The sequence below is a fragment of the Camelus bactrianus genome, chromosome 5 (assembly GCF_048773025.1).
Source record: "Camelus bactrianus isolate YW-2024 breed Bactrian camel chromosome 5, ASM4877302v1, whole genome shotgun sequence".
NCBI lineage: Eukaryota > Metazoa > Chordata > Mammalia > Artiodactyla > Camelidae > Camelus > Camelus bactrianus.
In genome coordinates this window covers 16413099-16430075 of record NC_133543.1, presented here as the reverse complement: position 1 = coordinate 16430075, position 16977 = coordinate 16413099, and the positions used below count along the sequence as shown (strand labels likewise).

The 16977-nt window shown below is 57.5% G+C and overlaps 1 protein-coding gene across 4 annotated transcripts in view; it reads left to right on the top strand.

Moving 5' to 3' along the window:
* Positions 1-15916, top strand: part of TFCP2L1 (transcription factor CP2 like 1) — a 51098-nt gene extending 35182 nt beyond the window's left edge. The window contains exons 9-15 of one of the 4 annotated variants that reach the window (XM_074363472.1): positions 466-514; positions 593-686; positions 2539-2629; positions 3033-3136; positions 4543-4709; positions 8059-8110; positions 8873-15916. In XM_074363472.1, coding sequence (XP_074219573.1) covers positions 466-514; positions 593-686; positions 2539-2629; positions 3033-3136; positions 4543-4709; positions 8059-8110; positions 8873-8919 — 604 coding nt within the window. In that variant the 3' untranslated portion in view covers positions 8920-15916. Of the gene's footprint in view, positions 1-465; positions 687-2538; positions 2630-3032; positions 3137-4542; positions 4710-8058; positions 8111-8872 lie in introns of all 4 variants that reach the window. The other 3 variants (XM_074363473.1, XM_074363470.1, XM_074363471.1) reach the window with 3 other exon arrangements.
* The last annotated feature ends 1061 nt before the right edge of the window (positions 15917-16977 follow it).

Genomic DNA, 16977 nt, shown 5'->3' with positions numbered 1-16977 from the left:
CGACTTAAAAACCCAGGTGTTCCGGTCTGTGCCCCCCAGCGGGGAAACATGAGCATGGTTTCCTCGTGGACAGTGCCAGGCTGGGGGCTCACTGCAGAGTAGCTCCCTGGGGGGTTCCGCTGCCCTCTGCTGTGTTCAGGTGGCCCTTTGCCGTCCAGGCCCTGAGTCCCTGTGGGGCGCGGGCCCAGTCTTCTCCGTCAGCCTTTGTTTAGCCCAGCTCCCGGAGGGGACTCAGGATGGGAGGAAATTCTGGCCAAAGCCACCCCAGAGCCTGGGGGCTGAGGAAGGGGCAGCGTAGCTAATCAGAACCCCCATCCACACCAAGGGCTTTGTGAGGGTTCTCGGGGTGAAGCAGGACTCCTGCCTGCATTTTGTCCCATACGAGCCCTGGAGCCCAGGCCGGCGGGGAGTGCTTCTGGCGGGGACCAGAGCATCCTGGCCGCTCACGCCCCTCTTCCCTTGCAGCAACAGCTCTCCGACTCACCCCGTGGAGGCCCCGCCCGTGGGCAGTGACGTAAGTGTCTGCGGCGGGGCCCCGGGCGCCTGTCACCCCGCAGGCCGGGCGCCCCTCACGGCCTCCCTCTGCCCGCAGCACCTGCTTCCCTCGGCCTCCACGCAGGACGCCCAGCAGTGGCTCCACCGCAACAGGTTCTCCCAGTTCTGCCGGCTCTTTGCCAGCTTCTCGGGTGAGTGTCTCCCCACGTGTCTGGGGCCGCAGGGATCAAACAGTCCCTCGGCAAGCAGGTCCCTCCCAGGATGTGTCCTGGGGACCCAGAGGCATGTGGCTACTCGTGGGTGCTGACCGTGGTGAGGGCTGGGTGGGCGGCCCTGCCCCTGGGGTTTCCAGTGCGGCTTGGAGGGAGGGCCGCCCGGGGGCCTTTTTGGGATGCCCGTTGCTGGCTGGGCGGGCCCCGGTCCGCCCGGAAGGGCCCTTGGCCAAGCAGGTCTCCCTGGTCCCAGTGCTGCTTCACGCAGTCCCCAGAGCCGTGACCCGGGAGACGCGGTGAAGCCGCAGGCGGGCAGGGAAAGCTGGCCCTTTCTCCTTGAAAGGATTTTCAAGCACTTGCTGATGGCCCGTTGGACAGAAGCCCTGAGTGGGAGTGGTGGGGTCCAGGCCCTGGGCCGTGAGCCCTGCTCCCCAGCAGGCAGAGTGATGGGGAGTAAAGCTGGCTCAAACCAGAGGAGTGGCCCCAGGACATCTGTGGCCATGGAAGCAGAACAGCACCCATCTGCCTTCTTTGAGCTCCGCTGTTCTGAGAACAACTGTTGTGTTTAGAAGGGCGGGTACCAGGGGGTCGGACAGGTACCTTGCAGCTTTGAGGCAGCGTGGGGTGTAAATCACCTGTTTCAACACACTGTGGCCCTTGTGTGAGGGGCATGCCCTGAGGTGGGACCGGAGGGACCTGCCCCTGCTCGGGCCTGGAGGAGGTACCCGCCACCTTAGAGTGGGGAGGCCTTCCTGGGAAGGTGTCCCAGAGCAAAGCCTCGAAGGAGGGAGCGAGCCAAGTGCGTCCGGGGGCACGAGCTTTCCTGGCAGACGGCAAGTGCAGAGGCCGCAAGGTGGGGGCCTGCCTGGTGTAGATGGAGCAGGGGGCCCAGGTGAGGCCAGAGAGACACCAGGGCCCTGGTGGGACAGCACGTGGACTCCGGCCTTTACTCCCTGTGGAGGGAGCGCCACGGTGCCTGCAGAATTGTAACCAAAACTGTATCTCAACAGTGCGGGATTAGGGTGGACACTGGCCGGAGGCCACCTGGCTATGGGCAGGTTTTCGGCAGAAAGCTGATCATCTTTGTACCTTGGAGAGTCCACGTGGGCGGAAGGCTCCAGGGGTCTCCTTGGGCTTTGAGGAGGGGGCCCCACGTGCTAGGATGTTCACAAGACGCTTAACAGCCCCAGACGGTGAGCACCCTGGACACCCCTCAGCAGAGCAGGGGGCGCAGGAATCGTGCTTTCCTCACGCAGAGTGTAGTACTCGCTGACGGGCACGCATGGTTTTGACCTACACACAACACGGATGAGCCCCTTTACAGAACTTGGGGGGAGGGAGCCAGACTCAGAGAGGTGCATGCTGTGCAGCTGCATTTACATAAGTTCCAAAAGCGAGCCGAGCTCCCCTGCGTGGTGGAGGTCAGGACAGTGGTTCCCTGGGGCAGAGGAGGGGCTGACACGAGGGGCTGTGGGTGCTGGGTGCTCTCCACACCACAGCATCATGAGCTGTGAGCTCCCACCTGCAGACAGTGCCATGTGCTGGGAAGATCTGCGCAGGATCACGGTGTGGGGAGGGCCGGGCGGGGAGGGCCCTGGCTTCTGTAAGTGCCTTCGATTCTGCCGGGTTTGTGAGCACCACTGTTCAGCGCCTGACGTCTCCTGGGCTGTGATGTTCTGATGCTGTTTAGCTCTTGCTGTTTCTGTCTGTGGTTCGTCTGGTGCTCCTAGAGGGTGAGGCTGGCTCTCCCCTGCCCCGGGGCTGTAGGTGTTTGTGGGTGCAGCCTTTTTCTCATGCCCCTGGTCACAGGTGGCCCCATTTACTTGCCCAGGTGCCGACCTGCTGAAGATGTCTCGCGAGGATTTGGTGCAGATCTGTGGCCCTGCGGACGGAATCCGGCTTTTCAATGCCATCAAAGGCAGGTGGGTGTCAGTTTCCGCTGGAGGCAGGTGGCCTGCATCTCGGCCTCTTGGACACCCTACGGGCTGGCCGGTGGGGACAGGGCTCCTGGGGGCAAGTGCAGGAGGGGGCAGGCTTATTCCCACTCTGAGAAATGCCTCCTTCCCTGAGCGGGTGCCCTGAGCTGAGCCCACACTGGGCGGGTTGTGGGGCTCGGAAGTCGTGCATCTCTGCCTTCAGCTAGCCCTCACGAGGCCGTAGAGGTCGGCCTGGATGGGGCTTTTCCCCCTGTGAGAGGCGGTCTGTGTCCCTGCGGCCTCTTTTCTTTCCCCCTGAGGCCCTGCTGCTGTTTCCACCCTGTGCTACGAGACATTGCAGACCCCGGAGCTCTGTCCCCACACCTGCTGTCTGTTTCCTCCCCACCAGGAGCGTGAGGCCGAAGATGACCCTTTACGTCTGCCAGGAGCTGGAGCAGAGCCGGGCGTCCCTGCAGCAGAAGCGGGACGGCAGTGGGGACCCCAGTCTGTGTGGTGGGTGGCGGGGACTCCTCCCCACCAGGGCCTCCTGTTTCCCCACACTGCCCTCCCATGGGGCCCCAGTGAGAGGAGATCTGGGCTGGGCCGACCGAGTGGCCCTGGTGGCCCCACATTCAGCTGGGACAGGAGGGTCACAATAGAGGGCCAGCCGGGGATCCTGCTCTGTGGCCCACAGTCTGATCTGTCTGAGGAGCAAAATGAGAATTAGGACTGGCTCTGAAAAGTGGGGTTGCGGAGGGTGTACACTTAGAATTCTGTTGTAGGGGGAGGGTGTAGCTCGGGGGTAGAGCACGTGCTTAGCATGCACGAGGTCCTGGGTTCATCCCCAGTACCTCCATTAAAAAAAACAAACAAATCTAATTACACCCCCCCAGCAAAAAAAAGAATTTTGTTGTAAAAAGGAATCTTGGGGAAGAGGCCTGGGAGTCTTACCTGGTGTTAACACTGGAAGGAACGTGACCCAGCAGCCACGTTCTCTGAGCCAATTCGGGCATGGGTCAGCCTCTGCTAAGTCCCGGGAAGGCGAGGCTGTGTGGCTGGAGCCCTGTGGCCTCTTTCAGAGGGAGCCACTGCGTGTGTGTGCATGTATGTGCGCGTGTGGGCGCCCGTATAAAAACGTGAGCCGCTGATCAGATTTGTTTGAACCAAAGTTCCTCCCTTAGTTGAGGGGGAAGTTTGGAGTCTTTAGGTGAATCCATTTGTGTTTTACTCCTGAGGAACTAGAGGCCCCAGAGCACTGTGGCGTCCCCCAGGTGGCCCCCCACCTCCGGCTGGTTTGGTTTTGTATAAGGAAGCCTCTCCAGCCCTGGCTCACTGGTATCTTCAGACTGGCTGCAGACGCTCCTGGCGCACCCCCTTCCCCCTGGGGGTCGCAATGCTCCAGCTGAGCCCTGTCTGTACTGTGGGGGAGGGGCCCCCACCCCTGCTGTCAGGTGGAATTGTCTGTAAGTCTGACTCTTGGCCACCCGGAGCCATCCAGTGACCCCTATAAATGATGGAAGGAAAGGAATGGAGCACCAGGGTTCTTATTCTCCCGCCTGCAGTGGGGTTCATGGTGGGGAGCACATCGGGGTCCCTGAAAGCTTGTACGAAGGCAGATTTCTGCCAGCTGGTCCCCCTCCAGCCTCTACCCCAGCAAGGTGTCATCAGGTCCGTGTGGACCCAGGGATTCTGCACTTTGCATGAGTCCCCCAAAAGACAGAAGCGAGAGTAGGGGCGTGACCTGACATCTTTTCCCAACGATAGCTGCTCGGGGACCCTGGGGCTTCTGGACGTGTGCCCGGCATAGCTCTGTCCCACGAGTCAGTCTGGGCGTGGACAGCCTTGCACGCGAGTTACTGATTTTGAGGCGTGGGGGGTGGAGGGCAGGCAGGCCTGTAGAGCTAACACCTGTTCTATAGATGGACCTGTCCCCCGTCCTCCAGTGTACCACGCCATCTTCCTGGAGGAGCTGACCGCCTTGGAGCTGGTTGAGAAGATTGCCAACCTGTACAGTATCTCCCCGCAGCACATCCACCGAGTCTACCGGCAGGGACCCACCGGCATCCACGTGGTGGTCAGCAACGAGGTGAGCCTGGCGCCACCCGCGCCAAGGAGGAGCCGCAGACAGGCACCAGAAGTGCGCCTACCCTGCGGGGCTTGGGGTGACTCGGGCCCAGAGATGACAAACAGGTTGCGTCTGCCTGCCACCTGCCATTGACTGCAGGGGCTACATGGACAGCCAGGATGGAGAGGGTCTGAGGCCACCACTGGGCTCCCCACTAGGTGCCCCAGGAACCAGGATTGCCCCGTCCTCAGGGTGCTCACATTTGGGGCTGCGAGAAGTCAGGAGTAGGGTGCCTGCCCGGGGTCAGGGTCAGGGTGGTGGGTGGGCTAGGCTGGCAATGGAGAGGACGGGGCTTCCCACACTGAATGGTGCAGGTGCCGTGGCTGTCCTGGCTCACAGCTGTGCCGGATGCAGGCAGCTGCTGACAGAGACCGCGGGCCTTGGACCCCATTGCAGCTGTGTGCTGCGTGATCTGATCCCCGCGTGGCTGGGGAGAGGTTAACAGCGGGTTTGCTGGCATGTTTCATGCTTCTGTTTGGAGAACAGAAGCTTTCAGGCCCTGCTGTTCAGAGTCACAATGGCAGTGCCAGCGCTTATCTGGCACCTGCTGTAGCCCAGCGCATAGTGACTCAGTTAATCCTGACAGCCTCCCAGTGAGGAGGGATGTGCCGGCATCGTCCCATTCCACAGACAGGAAGCAGGCACAGAGAGGCTGAGGAACTGCCTCAGGCCGCACAGCTGGTGAGAGGTGGGGCTGAGGTGGGAACCCCGGTGGACTCTGAGCCATCAGGCTGCCTGGCCACTCCTGAAATGAGGCCTTCAAGAAGGCAGAGCTGTATTGGTGGGAGAAGGGGTGGAACCCTGAGCTCAGCGCTCTGGAGGAACTCTGTGCAGAGGATTATGGAGGAAATGGTACGAGAGTGGTGGCTGAGAAAGTAGAAAAAATCTGCCTGGGGGGTTGGACTGGCGTCCCCACCAGGAGTGGGGCCCCTGGAGCTGAGTAATCTTGGACAAATCTACTGAATGTCTTTGAGCCTCAGTTTCCACGTCTGCAAAATGAAGGTCATTACACCCATTGAGCAGGTTGTAGTAAGGATGAAAAAACAGTGCCAGTTGCCAGGAGATAATAAATTCAGCTAGGCCTGTGTTCTGGGGAGCAGGCAACGGAGAGAGCTTTAAATCTGACAGCGCATCATGTGTAAGGCTTTAATTGTCTGCATAGTCCATAAATTGTCATTCTTAGTGACAGCCCTGTTGCCACTTGTCATCACAACTGTGGAGCCCCTCACGTGGGAGGCTCCAGCTTCATGGCAGTGTCCTCCTGGAGGTCGGCAAGGTGGTGTTTTCCTTCCTTTTTAATTAAAAAGTAATTCGCAATTAATATCGGAAGTCAGGCAGCCGGGAGCAGCAGAAGGCAGACGTGACAGGCCCTAATCTTGCCCGCTCTTTTCCCAGTGGAGTTTAGAAGGGGCTTGAAGTGATCCTGCCAGATAATTTTTGGTGTGAGTATCCACTGTGCGCCCAAGTGTGTGCAGGTGTGGGTTTTTAAAACACAACCAGGATCCGTTGAGACAAAGGTACGTTTATCTGCAAGTTGCTGTTGCTGCCAGCAGTTCAGAATTCCTTCCATAGCAGTACCGGCACATTAACGCGGCTGTGTTCTTAGAAACCCCCCCGAGCAGCAGGCAGTGGTGGCTCCGAAAACTCGTCCCTCTGCATCTCACGGGGAATTTCTGTCTTGAAGACGAAAGCCAGGAATGTGTGGAACCCTCGCTATTTCTCGGGTCCCTGGAGGAAGTTTCCTCCCCGCCGGCCCTGTGCCCCAGAGCCGGCAGTTAAGCAAGTGAAGCAGAGAACAGAACTCAAAGGCCACCTCCGCTAAGCAGGCCCTGCTTATTCCTGAAGTCTTCTTGCCTGTTGACCCTGCGTCAATTGGAAACCTTTGCTTCTTAATGGCCCGGGGCGCTGGGGGCAGCCGGGCCAGGCGCGCAGCCGCCCGGGTGCGAGGGCACTCCATTCAACGAGGGAGTTACTGATTAAGCCGTGTGGACCCTGCTTCGGGTCTTGGCTGCCCAAGTGGTGGGGCTGCAAGCGTCCCCGAGGGGAGGGGGCGGCCAGCAGTACAGTCAGTGCACTTCACGCATCATTAGGCCCAGGGCTGGGGTGGGGGTGGGGGGTGCCGACGCGCAGGATTTGGGGCAATAACCCAGAGCAGGCAATAAAATGTGGGTGGCAGTTTTTGATTTGGAGGGGGGTTGGCTGGCGTGTGTGTGCGTGTATCTTTTTCATGCTTTCTGAGTGTGTGTTGCGAAATGCAGCGCATCCGGGCAGAGCGCACACAGGCTCGCCTGGACGGTGTGAAGAGGAGCGGAAGTGCTCAGTGTCTGCATCTCAGGGGCGGGGCCCCTTTGTGGGCTGTCTCGTCCGTGCCCCCCACTGGTCTGAGGATTGTGTTGCATTGATGCTGTTTATGTTGCCTGTGTTAAGACTTCCTGTAAGTGGAACACGAGTGTGTCCTTCTGTGACAGGCTTTGCAGGTCAGGCGTGTTGGGCTGCGCTGGAGGCCGGGCCCCGCTGGGCTGGAGGGGGAGGGCCGTCAGCTGGTTCGTGCTGCCTCTCCCGGGGCTGTCCAGAGTTCGGACAGGCAGTGCTGCTCTCAGCATCCTCAGGTGTGCGTGCGTGCGTGTAGTTTATCTGGGGCACCGGCCTGGGGAGTGTGCATGTTCCTAAGTGGAGGCCCCCTGGACAGTTTTATGAAGCAGTGATACGGATGAATACCTGTCCTGATGGCCTCCCTCTTGATTGTATATACCTGGTTGGATGTATTTTATCATCCAAACAGCCCCACTGGACAGATAGGGCCTGGACAGGAAGTGACTTGTCTAAGGTCGGGGGCAGTTCATGGAAACGTGGTTGCTTGATTCCGGCCGCGGCTGTAGACACGGGGAGTGTGCTCTGCTCACAGCTGGTGCTCCCAGGACTCTGACACACAGAGCGCACGAGCACCGAGGATTCCTTCAAAGCGCTTTAGTTTTTTCTCTGCTTTACACGGACACGCTCCTACAGGAAGAAGCCAAACGGGAGCAAGTACATCAAAGTTAAGTCTCTTGTTAAACGTTTCCATCTCAGCTCCCTTCCAGGCTTCTGTCTGTCCCTTATGTCCAGTTCCTGTTACTCGAGGTTGTAACTGTTTTGTCCATTGACTGTGCATCCCGTTTTTGCCATGAAAGGGGGACACAACCATCTTCCTGCGATTGTGTGAACGTGTGACTGGCATTTCTGGTGGCGGCGACTGGCTGAGCCCCGTGTCACTGAGGCTTCTCGTGCCCGGAACTCAATGGCGAAGGGAACGGTCTCTCTTGTCTTTCAGATGGTGCAGAACTTCCAAGATGAATCCTGTTTCATCCTCAGTACCTTGAAAGGTAACCCCTTCCTTTCTTGTTTAATGGAAGTCTGTTGTCTGTGTCCCCTGGGCTGACGGAGTCGGGGGAGAGGCAGACCAGGAAGTGGGCCCCTGGAGAATGTTACCTGCAGACATTCTCTGGGAAAAAGAAATGCAAGCCTCCTGTAAAACCTAACCTTGAACATGGGAGAACTGGTGAGCCTGGCCCCAAGGTCGCTTGGAAAGGGAATTCCTGGCCAGGCCATGAGCTCTCCGTGAACCCAGGGTGGGGAAGTTGGATGCATTTGAATTTTTCTAAGTGTGGGTGTCCAGGGAGAGCAAGGTGGAGTCCAGCATCTGAGCCTGCAGGTGGCGTGGGTCGGGGACTCGGGGCAGGGGGACCCACGGCAGCGAGAGGGCCCCCTGAGGAAGGGGTCTGAGCTGAGAAGAGTTCATGTGCCAGGAGACAGGAAGGGCCAGCTGCGAGCTGCCGTGGGGCTGGGCCGGGGAGTGTGGGCAGTGCATCCAAATGGAAGTCCTCTGCCGCCTTGGACCAGGTCCCTTAGTCCTAGGGCCTCGGGCTGTGGTGGAGAGGCTGGCTGTTGGAGAGACCCCACGAGGCATAGCGTGCGTTGAAACCTCTGCATTCGTCAGCACGCTTTGCTCTGCGTCTTGTTTTGGCATCTCTGCCAACGATCACGGCCGGCTTCGGCTGGTACCCTGGTCCCGTGCCTCCCGAGATGCCCGGGTGCTGCAGCCCGTGCCTTCCTGCTGGAGGAGAACCCCGTGTTTCTTCTTGCAGCCGAGAGCAATGACGGCTACCACGTCATCCTGAAATGTGGCCTTTGAGTCGAAGCAGCGCGAGCCGCCTCCACTCCCAGCCCCAAGGACCCCCGGACCCCCGATGTAGACGCCGCAGCCCTGAGCCGCGCCGGAGGGACCGCTCCCAGCCTGTGCCCGCGAGGCCGAGTCTCTCTCCCTCCCTCCTCGCTCCGGCTTTGGGGCAGCTCCTCATTCTTCCCGCCCCACCATACTGAAGAGCAGACAGTGGGGGCAGCTTCTCTGATCCCCTCACTCCCTTGGCGGGAGGCTAGTTAGTCCACTGGGCATCCGGTTCCTCCTGTGTCCTCCTTCCGGCCGCTCTCCTGCCTCCAGCCGCCGCCCTCCCCTCCGGTAACCAGCCCATGACCAGGACAGCTGGGACAGGGTGCTTTGAGTCTGTCTCAGTGACCCTGGTGCTGTCCATCTGTCCTGCTCCCGGGTGGGTGGGTAGGAGGTGGGTTAATTCTGTGCCTGCTTCTTCCACCTCTGAAGACCCCGAGGTGGGCCCACATCTCTGCACGGGGTGGGGGACACACCCCAGGGCCACACAGAGCTAGTTCTAAGGCCCTTGGCGGTCGGAGTGGGTGCGTAGAAAGACGATTCTTAGGCACAGTCTCGTGAGTATAAGAGGGAGAAGAACCAAAGGCTTGCTCCTGAGCACCGTGGGTAGAATTTTATTTCCTAAGCAGTCACGGGTAAGGAGGGCTGGGAGCTGAGCCTTCGCTGTGTGATCAGGTGACCTTGCCTTGTCCGATTCCAGGCCCTCTTGGATGGACTCACCAAGTCCCATTTAGAGAGGACCTTGGTGGACCACCGCCTGACTTGCCAGGCTTCCTGGGGATGCTGTATTTTCTGCCTCTGTAGAGGGTGTGTTCGGAGCATTTGGCCTGCGTTGGCATCACCTTTCTTAGTGGCCTGACCTTGGGGAATATCAGTGACTGGCAGGCTAGGAGTTAGTCTTTGCCTTGTCTTTCTTTCCTGGGACCCAGGGCTTCAGCTCTTTGCTAACTTAGGGTTTATCTTCCAAAGCATGGTGAGCACTGTGGCCAGCGGAGCAGGGTCTTACAGCTTTTCCATGGGAGCTTGTGTGGAATGTGGAGGTGGTCAGAACTGGGTAGACCTTGCCTTTACAAAGGGAGGAACTGAAGGCCAGAGGGGCAGAGCCACCTGCCTGACAACACATAGTGATGAAGTAATGACATGCGTCTGACATGCAACGCGGGGCATTTCTGGGAGTGAAATGGGCCCTGGTCACAACTGTGTTGGGTGTGGTGCCTGCAGAGTAAGGACAGCTCCCTGATTCCTTTTCCTTCCGGGGCAGGGGGGAGGGTAGTGTATAATGGGTTTATTGAGTTGTAACTCACATACCGTACAGTTTACCATGTAGAGCGTACAAGCCTACAGTTTTTAGTAAATTCACAGAATCACCACAATCAGCTTTAGAACATTTTCATCACCCACACCTAAAGAAACCCTGTGCCCTTACCAAGGCTCTCCGACTTTCCTTCCAATTGCTCTCCACCTGGGCACCCATGGCCCTTCTCTCTCTTTAGAGCTGACTGTTCTGGACGTTTCTTGCGTGTGGGACCAGACAGTACGTGGTCTTTTGTGACTGGCTTTTTCCCACTTAGCATGTGTTTTCTAGGGCCATCCACGCTGAGAGCGTATCAGTACTGCAATCTTTTTTATAGCTGAGTAATATTTCATTCTTTGAATAGACCACATTGTTTATCCATCCATCACTGGTGGATGTTTGAGTTGTTTCTACTTTGGGGCCATTATGAATAAGGCTGCTATGAATATGTTTGTACCAGCGTTGGTGTACACGTATGTTTCCATTTCTTTTAGGAAAATACGTAGGAGTGGAGTTGCTGGGTCATAGAGTCACTCTATGTCTAACTTTTTGAGGACCTGCCAGACAGAACAGTCTAAAGCAGCTGCATCACTGTGCACCCCCATCCGTGTATGAGGGTTGCAGTTTCTCCACATCCTCGCCAGCACTTGCTGTTGTCTGTCCCCTTGATTGCAGCCATCCCAGTGGGCGTGAAGTGGCACCTCACTGTGGTTTGGATCTGCACCTCCCTGATGGCTGGTGACGCTGAGCATCCCTCTTCATGTGTCACTGGCCATTGGTATGTCTTCTTTGGAGTGATGTCCATTCGTGTCCTGTGCCCGTTCTTAGTTTGTCTTTTTATTACTGAGTTGTCTGAGTTCCTTGTATAATCCAGATGTAGGTCCCTTATGAGATGTGTGGTTTGTCAAAACGTTCCCCACTTCTGTGGGTTCTCTTCACTTTCTTCTGATGTCCTTTGAGGCACAAAGGTTTTAATTTTGATGATGTCTTTAAGCTCCCTATTTTTATTTGTTGTACTTTGGGTGTCATATCTAAGAAACCATTGTCTAACCCAACATCAAGATTTCTGCTTATGTTTTCTTCCAGGAGTTCTTACAGCTTTAGTTCTCCAGCAGTCTTTGATTAATTTTGAGTTCGTTTTTCTATATGGTGTGAGGTTGCGGTCTGACTTCGTTCTTTCACGTAGAGATGTCCAGATGTTCCACACCACTTGCTGAAAAGGCTGTTGGAATCCCCGTGGAATTGCCTGCGCACATTTGCTAGGGACCCCGATTCTTACTGGGTCTTTTTTTCCATGACACAGGGCTGTCATTAAGAAGCTTGTGCCCCCCTCCCTCCTGCCTTTTTTTTTAAGCTCAGCCAAGTTTGGGTCCACCATTTTTACAGCTGGCTTTGTGTTCTCTTCCTGCTGTCTCCCCGTTCCTGTCACTGCATGCCTGGGCAGTGTCCCTCTCTGATGCTCTGCAGTCTTTCTTGGTGCGTGGTCTAGCTCCACGCACTAGTCCTGGGGCCCGAGGAGAAGGGCAAGACCAGTCGTTTCCTTTCTTGAGAAAACTGAGCCACAGAGAAGTGGACGAACTTTCCCAAGGTCCAGCCTTTCAAGGTGCCTGTCCTTCACGAGACCTCAGAGATGCCATTACCCAGGCCAGGTGATGACAGGCTAAAATTTCAATTCTAAAATAGTGGTCAGCTAATGTTTTTATTTCTTCATTCCAAATCTCATTCTCATAAAGGTCTGTTACCTTAAGTTTGCTGTCAGTAGGGTTTTCCGTTCTCAGGAATGCCCTCTGCGTCTGCTGCTTACTGTCTCCTGATGGTTGTAGTTCAATCTTGTTGCTTACAAGGAAGTGGGAAATAGTAAATACCGAAAAAGAATACGCATGGTAATTTGGTACCAAAATGCTTTAGCTGCCTAATTCAACAGTTTGTACCTGCCACTGGGGTCAGAGGAGCTGGCTGCAGGTTTTTGTTTCAGCTTTTTCATCTTATTAAAGTACAGAGCCGCTCCTGTCCACTGCTTCCTGAGTCCAGAGTCTGGGTCTGCTGGACCAGGCGCCCCTCCTGGAGCCGCCCTCTCCACCCCCATCTTTCTCGGCACAGCTTCTCCCTGACAGCAGCAGTTTTTAGAAGGACCCCCCCCCGCCCCGCCCCGCGCACCCTGCCCTGGGAGGGGACATGCTGTGTGCTCAGGCTGCTGTCAGGAACCAGCAGCCGAGGCTGGGTTCCTCACCCAGGGCCCTCACATTGCTTTGCTGGGCAGGTGTCTGTTTGCAAGGTTGTGATAAACCTGGTTACCGCATTGCACCTTGACAGTAAAGACAGAGGCTTTTGAATTGGGGGTGGGGGCCAGTAGAATCTGCTGGGGGAAGGGATGCTGTGCCTTTGGAAAGAGCAGGAGGGCGTGGGGTTTGAAGTCTGGGTGTGGGGTCCTAAACTAGGTCAGATGTTGCCCTGGTGACCTCCTGCCGGGGCCTCTTGGAAGAGCTGTTGACCTAGAGGGGGCTTTCCTGGGAGCAGTTTGGAGCTGGAAGGGCAGTGTGTCCCAAGTTTCCAAGTCCAGAGTGGCTTCGGGGGCTGGCCTGAGTAGCTCAGGTTCTGAAAATCATTAACGAGTTGATGGGAAAAATGGAAAAGCCCTTTGCTGTCGTCAGTGGAGTGGAGGGAGGCAGCCTGCAGGCTGGCAGAGAAGATGGAAAGGTGGGGTTGGGGTGGGGCGAGTTGGAAAGGACAGGGGACCAAGAGGCGGGGGTCCCGGGACCCCAGACCCTCACTTGTCATGTGTCTCTGGGCTTCTCTCTCTCAAGTCAGGGGCTGGGAGACGGGGGTTGCGCTGACTCAGCCACTTGCGGAGCATGAGGGCCACCGGGCTTTCTCGTTTTCCCTCCGTCAGCCCCACAGCCGGCAGGGCGTCGCGTGTGCTTCCCGGAGGTGCGCAGCACCACTGGCACTCCCGCAGGGATACGCGCTCTTGGACAGCTGTCTCAGTCATGTCTGCAAGAATTCAGTCCAGCTCACAACTGGGCTGACTTCAACCCCTCTGCATACCATCCTCCAGCTGTTCCCTGGAGCCTGAGCTGGATTCAGCGTTGGCCGGCTCTGTGCCCACGTCGTGGACACGTGTGTGTGTGCACGTGTGTGCGCACATGGACCCCTTTCCCCGCCCCGTGCCTGGCATCTGGCGTCAGCGCCACCCTGAGTGTCCTCAGCGTAGCTCGATGGGGTGATCACTGCTGTGCTGCTCTGGGTTCAGACTATGTGGGTGAAGCTGGTCGGGCACAGCCGCCCTGACTGGTGGGAAACGTGCACCCTGAGTCCAGCTCTTCTCGGAGGGGAGAAGTGCTGGCAGTTGACCTCTGACCACCAGGACCCCCACAGCAAGGCCCGTGGACTCGGCCTTCCACCCAACCGCCCCACTTAACACTGTCCCCTGGGGTTACATCCTCTGCACCTGACATCAGCAATCAGGCTGGCCAGGAGGAATGTTCGTACACCCTCTCTGATCGCCTCCAGCCCCCCCCCACTCCCCGCCCCGTATCCTGGGGACCGGGAAGTGGGGGTCTTCGGGTGGCCCTGGCCTAGAGATGTGGAGGTTGCAGCGAAGCCCTGCGTGTGGCCTGTGGGCAGTGAGGTGCTGACCAGGCCACTCCGGGCCTCCTTCCTGGGGCCCACCCAGAGGCTTTCTGCGAAGGTTGCTGGGCTCTCTGCAAAGCTCCTCCTGGGCTTTCTTCCCTCCGCCTCTGTTCCTTGGGGGACAGCTGACAGTTCTGAGTAGTGGCTCCCTTGCCAGTGGCCCCTGTCTGGATCCGCTGTCCCCCTGACCCTTTTTACCATGTAGGGGACTTCTAGCTGCCAGGTCCCCAAGAAGTAGCTCTGAGAGGTGGATTTGCTGCTTGGCGTGGGGCAGCCGATGGGGTTGGGTGGGGAGGGGTGGTCACTGCTTCGTCGTGGGCTGAGCAGCCCTGCCATCCCGGCAGCCAAACTGGACCCCTTCAGAGGGGCAGCGTCCTGCCCTCACCCCGAGGAGCCTGGGGGTGGGCCGCAGGGAGCAGGGAAGACTTTTACTGTGAGAAGTTTTCAGTCCTTCCTCAAGGACAGAACCACATTAGCAACCCCGTTCCCGGCACCTAATCTCCACGGTGATTAATGTCCACTGCGGCAAACTGCGGGGTCCTGTGGTCTGTCTGGTGACAAGGGAGCCCTGTCTTTGAACCCAATGAAGTGAAACGTCACCCTTCCCCCAATTCCAGTCTTTGTCAGCACCCCCGTGTCACCAGAAGCGTACCCCGCCATTACATTCTGAACGTCATCATCAGAACGCTGCTGTCGTCCGTGTCCTCTTAGGCTGACATAATATTGATCTGCCTCCTCTTGGCCCTTGAAGCCAGAAGCACGTACTGTGGAGCCCTTTACAGGAAAACTTGGCTAACCCTGAGCTAGACCTCTGGTGCACTCGGTTCCCCGGTTATCTTGAAGAAAATCCTAGAGATTAAGGACTGTTTAAAATAATAAAAAGTATTTGTTTTGAGCTTTGAAGAGAATCATGCAGCTGAGTGGCCTTTGACTCTTCCCTGCCGCTTGGCTGGTGACGTGGCCGGGCCCTGTCGCCCCGGTGGGCCCCCAGCCCCTCAGGAATCAGTCCTGTCCTCCCTGCTTTCCCCTGCTGGCTGGTTCCCAGAGACCTGAGGGTGCAAGGGTATCGCGCTGGTGCCCCGGGGTGGGTGGCGGCTTCCTGAGTTAGGTCACTGGAGCGCTCCTGTCCCGGGAGGTGACTGTCACCTCCAGCTGGTCTCCGGGCCCCCCAGTCTCTGTGTGTTTTGCTGCCCCTCCTCCTGCAGAGGGGACTTTGTGTGGCGGCCTCGCGTGGTGACAGAGAGGGGCCTCCCCGGCCGCCCGTGAGGGTTTCCAGGGCCCAGTTTCCGGCTCTGCCCTGGGGAGAAGCTGGCCCACAGGCTGCGATCCAGCTGGGGCGGCCTGTCCTCCTGTGTGTGCCTTGGCCCGTCTCTCTGGCCCCTGTGCAGCTCGCCGGATGCTGCAGTGGGTCCTCTGGAAGGACCAACAGTTGCTGGTGCCCACCGGCCTCTCCTGGGCTGGGATCGGGGCTCGGTGTTTTGCTCTTAACCCTATTTGATCCTCCTTGCAGCCCGGTTTCCAAGAAAGTCAAGACTGAGAAATCAGATGTGGGTGTCAGGGTCCGGGACACGCGGGCGGCTCCTCCATCTGCAGCGTTCACTTTCGTGCTGGCTTGTCACCGGCTCCGTGTAGCCTGGATGGGAAATGTCGGTGGGGCTTGGTTGTTAAAGGATGGAAGAAAGCGGGGATTGTTCTGTGTGCCTCCCTCAAGCTCCTGGGCAGAAACTCGGTACTGAGTTCTCCAATGTTTTGTGTATGTGAAGTGATTTCTTTCTTAAAGTGTGACTTTCTCACCTTTCTCCAGATTGGGTGGCCCTTCTCTGCAGGTGGTGGGAGTCCCTGCTGGGGTGGTGTGGCCCTTGGGTGGGTCATGGGGAGGTGAGCATCAGGGCAGGAGTTGTCACGCTGCCACATTGTTTTTGTACCTGAAATAAAGCATATTTTGCACTTGTTACTGTATCATCGTGCGGACGAGAAATCTGCATGTGGGATCTGGGCATGGGTCAGAATGCAAATAAAACTCGTTTGTAAGAAACCCTGGTGGCTGAGCCCTCTGGCCTTTTAATGTTTTAAAACTGTAGTGAAATACATACAACGTGAGATTTACCATTTACTGAGGGGCCAGGTCTGAGGTTGGGCTCCCAGAACCACACGATTCAGAACAAGCTACTCAGTGTCCCCATACCTCAGTCTTCTTGTCAGTGAGACAGGACCAAGCTGGGTGGGACGGGGCTCCCGAGGGTGTGGAGCAGCTTGGGGTGGGAGCTCTGAGTGGGGAGGCAGCTGGGTATTTTCCAGAGTCCACAGCAGAGTGATGTTGTGGGGATCACAGTAGACAGGTGGCCATCGGGGATCAGGGCAGATCATGCAGCAGTCCTTTGAGGTTACAGTGTTACTCAGGACGCACATTGGCAAGAGTTTCCCAAGACAATACTGGAACTTTTCTGTTTCACGTTTTCTTTACAAATGTGGGTCAAATGTGGGTCCTGACCTGCCAGGTCGACTTCCCCGCCCAGGATGTGCCCACCATCCTGACACAGGGTCGCACACATCATGGCAGGGACGGCGTCTGCTTTGTTCACTATGTGCCCCAGAAATGCCATGGAGTTCTAACTAAGAAGGGGCAGGTGGCATTGGGTTGAAAAGCTTGCCAAGGCCACAGAGCCATCGGGGGCCAGAGCCTGGGAGTCAACCCCCTTCACCCAGTCTTTCTGGCTTGGCTACTGGCTACCCATCTGCCCCTGTGGCCTCTGCCCCAACAGGGACCTCAGATGTGAGCAAAAGGACGCACTCCCGATGGTGGGTGCCCAGGACACACCGAGTACCCCGGTCAGGCCCTCCCAGCGGCCAGCTGCCTTCCCCTGGCAGGAGCAGAGCCTCACGGCCAGATAGTCTACACGAAGCAGACGTTACCTTAGCCGTGACCGGGGCAAGAAGCTTCCAGGATGAATTCCACATGAATTTTTTTTCAGGCAGCAGGGTGGGGAGCTGTGGTCCTCAGACAGCACCAGAATCATTCAACAGACTGTAGGGCCTGGGCCCAGTCTCTGACTCAGTGGATCTGAGCTACAGCCTAAGTGTTTGTTACTTCTAGAAAGCCA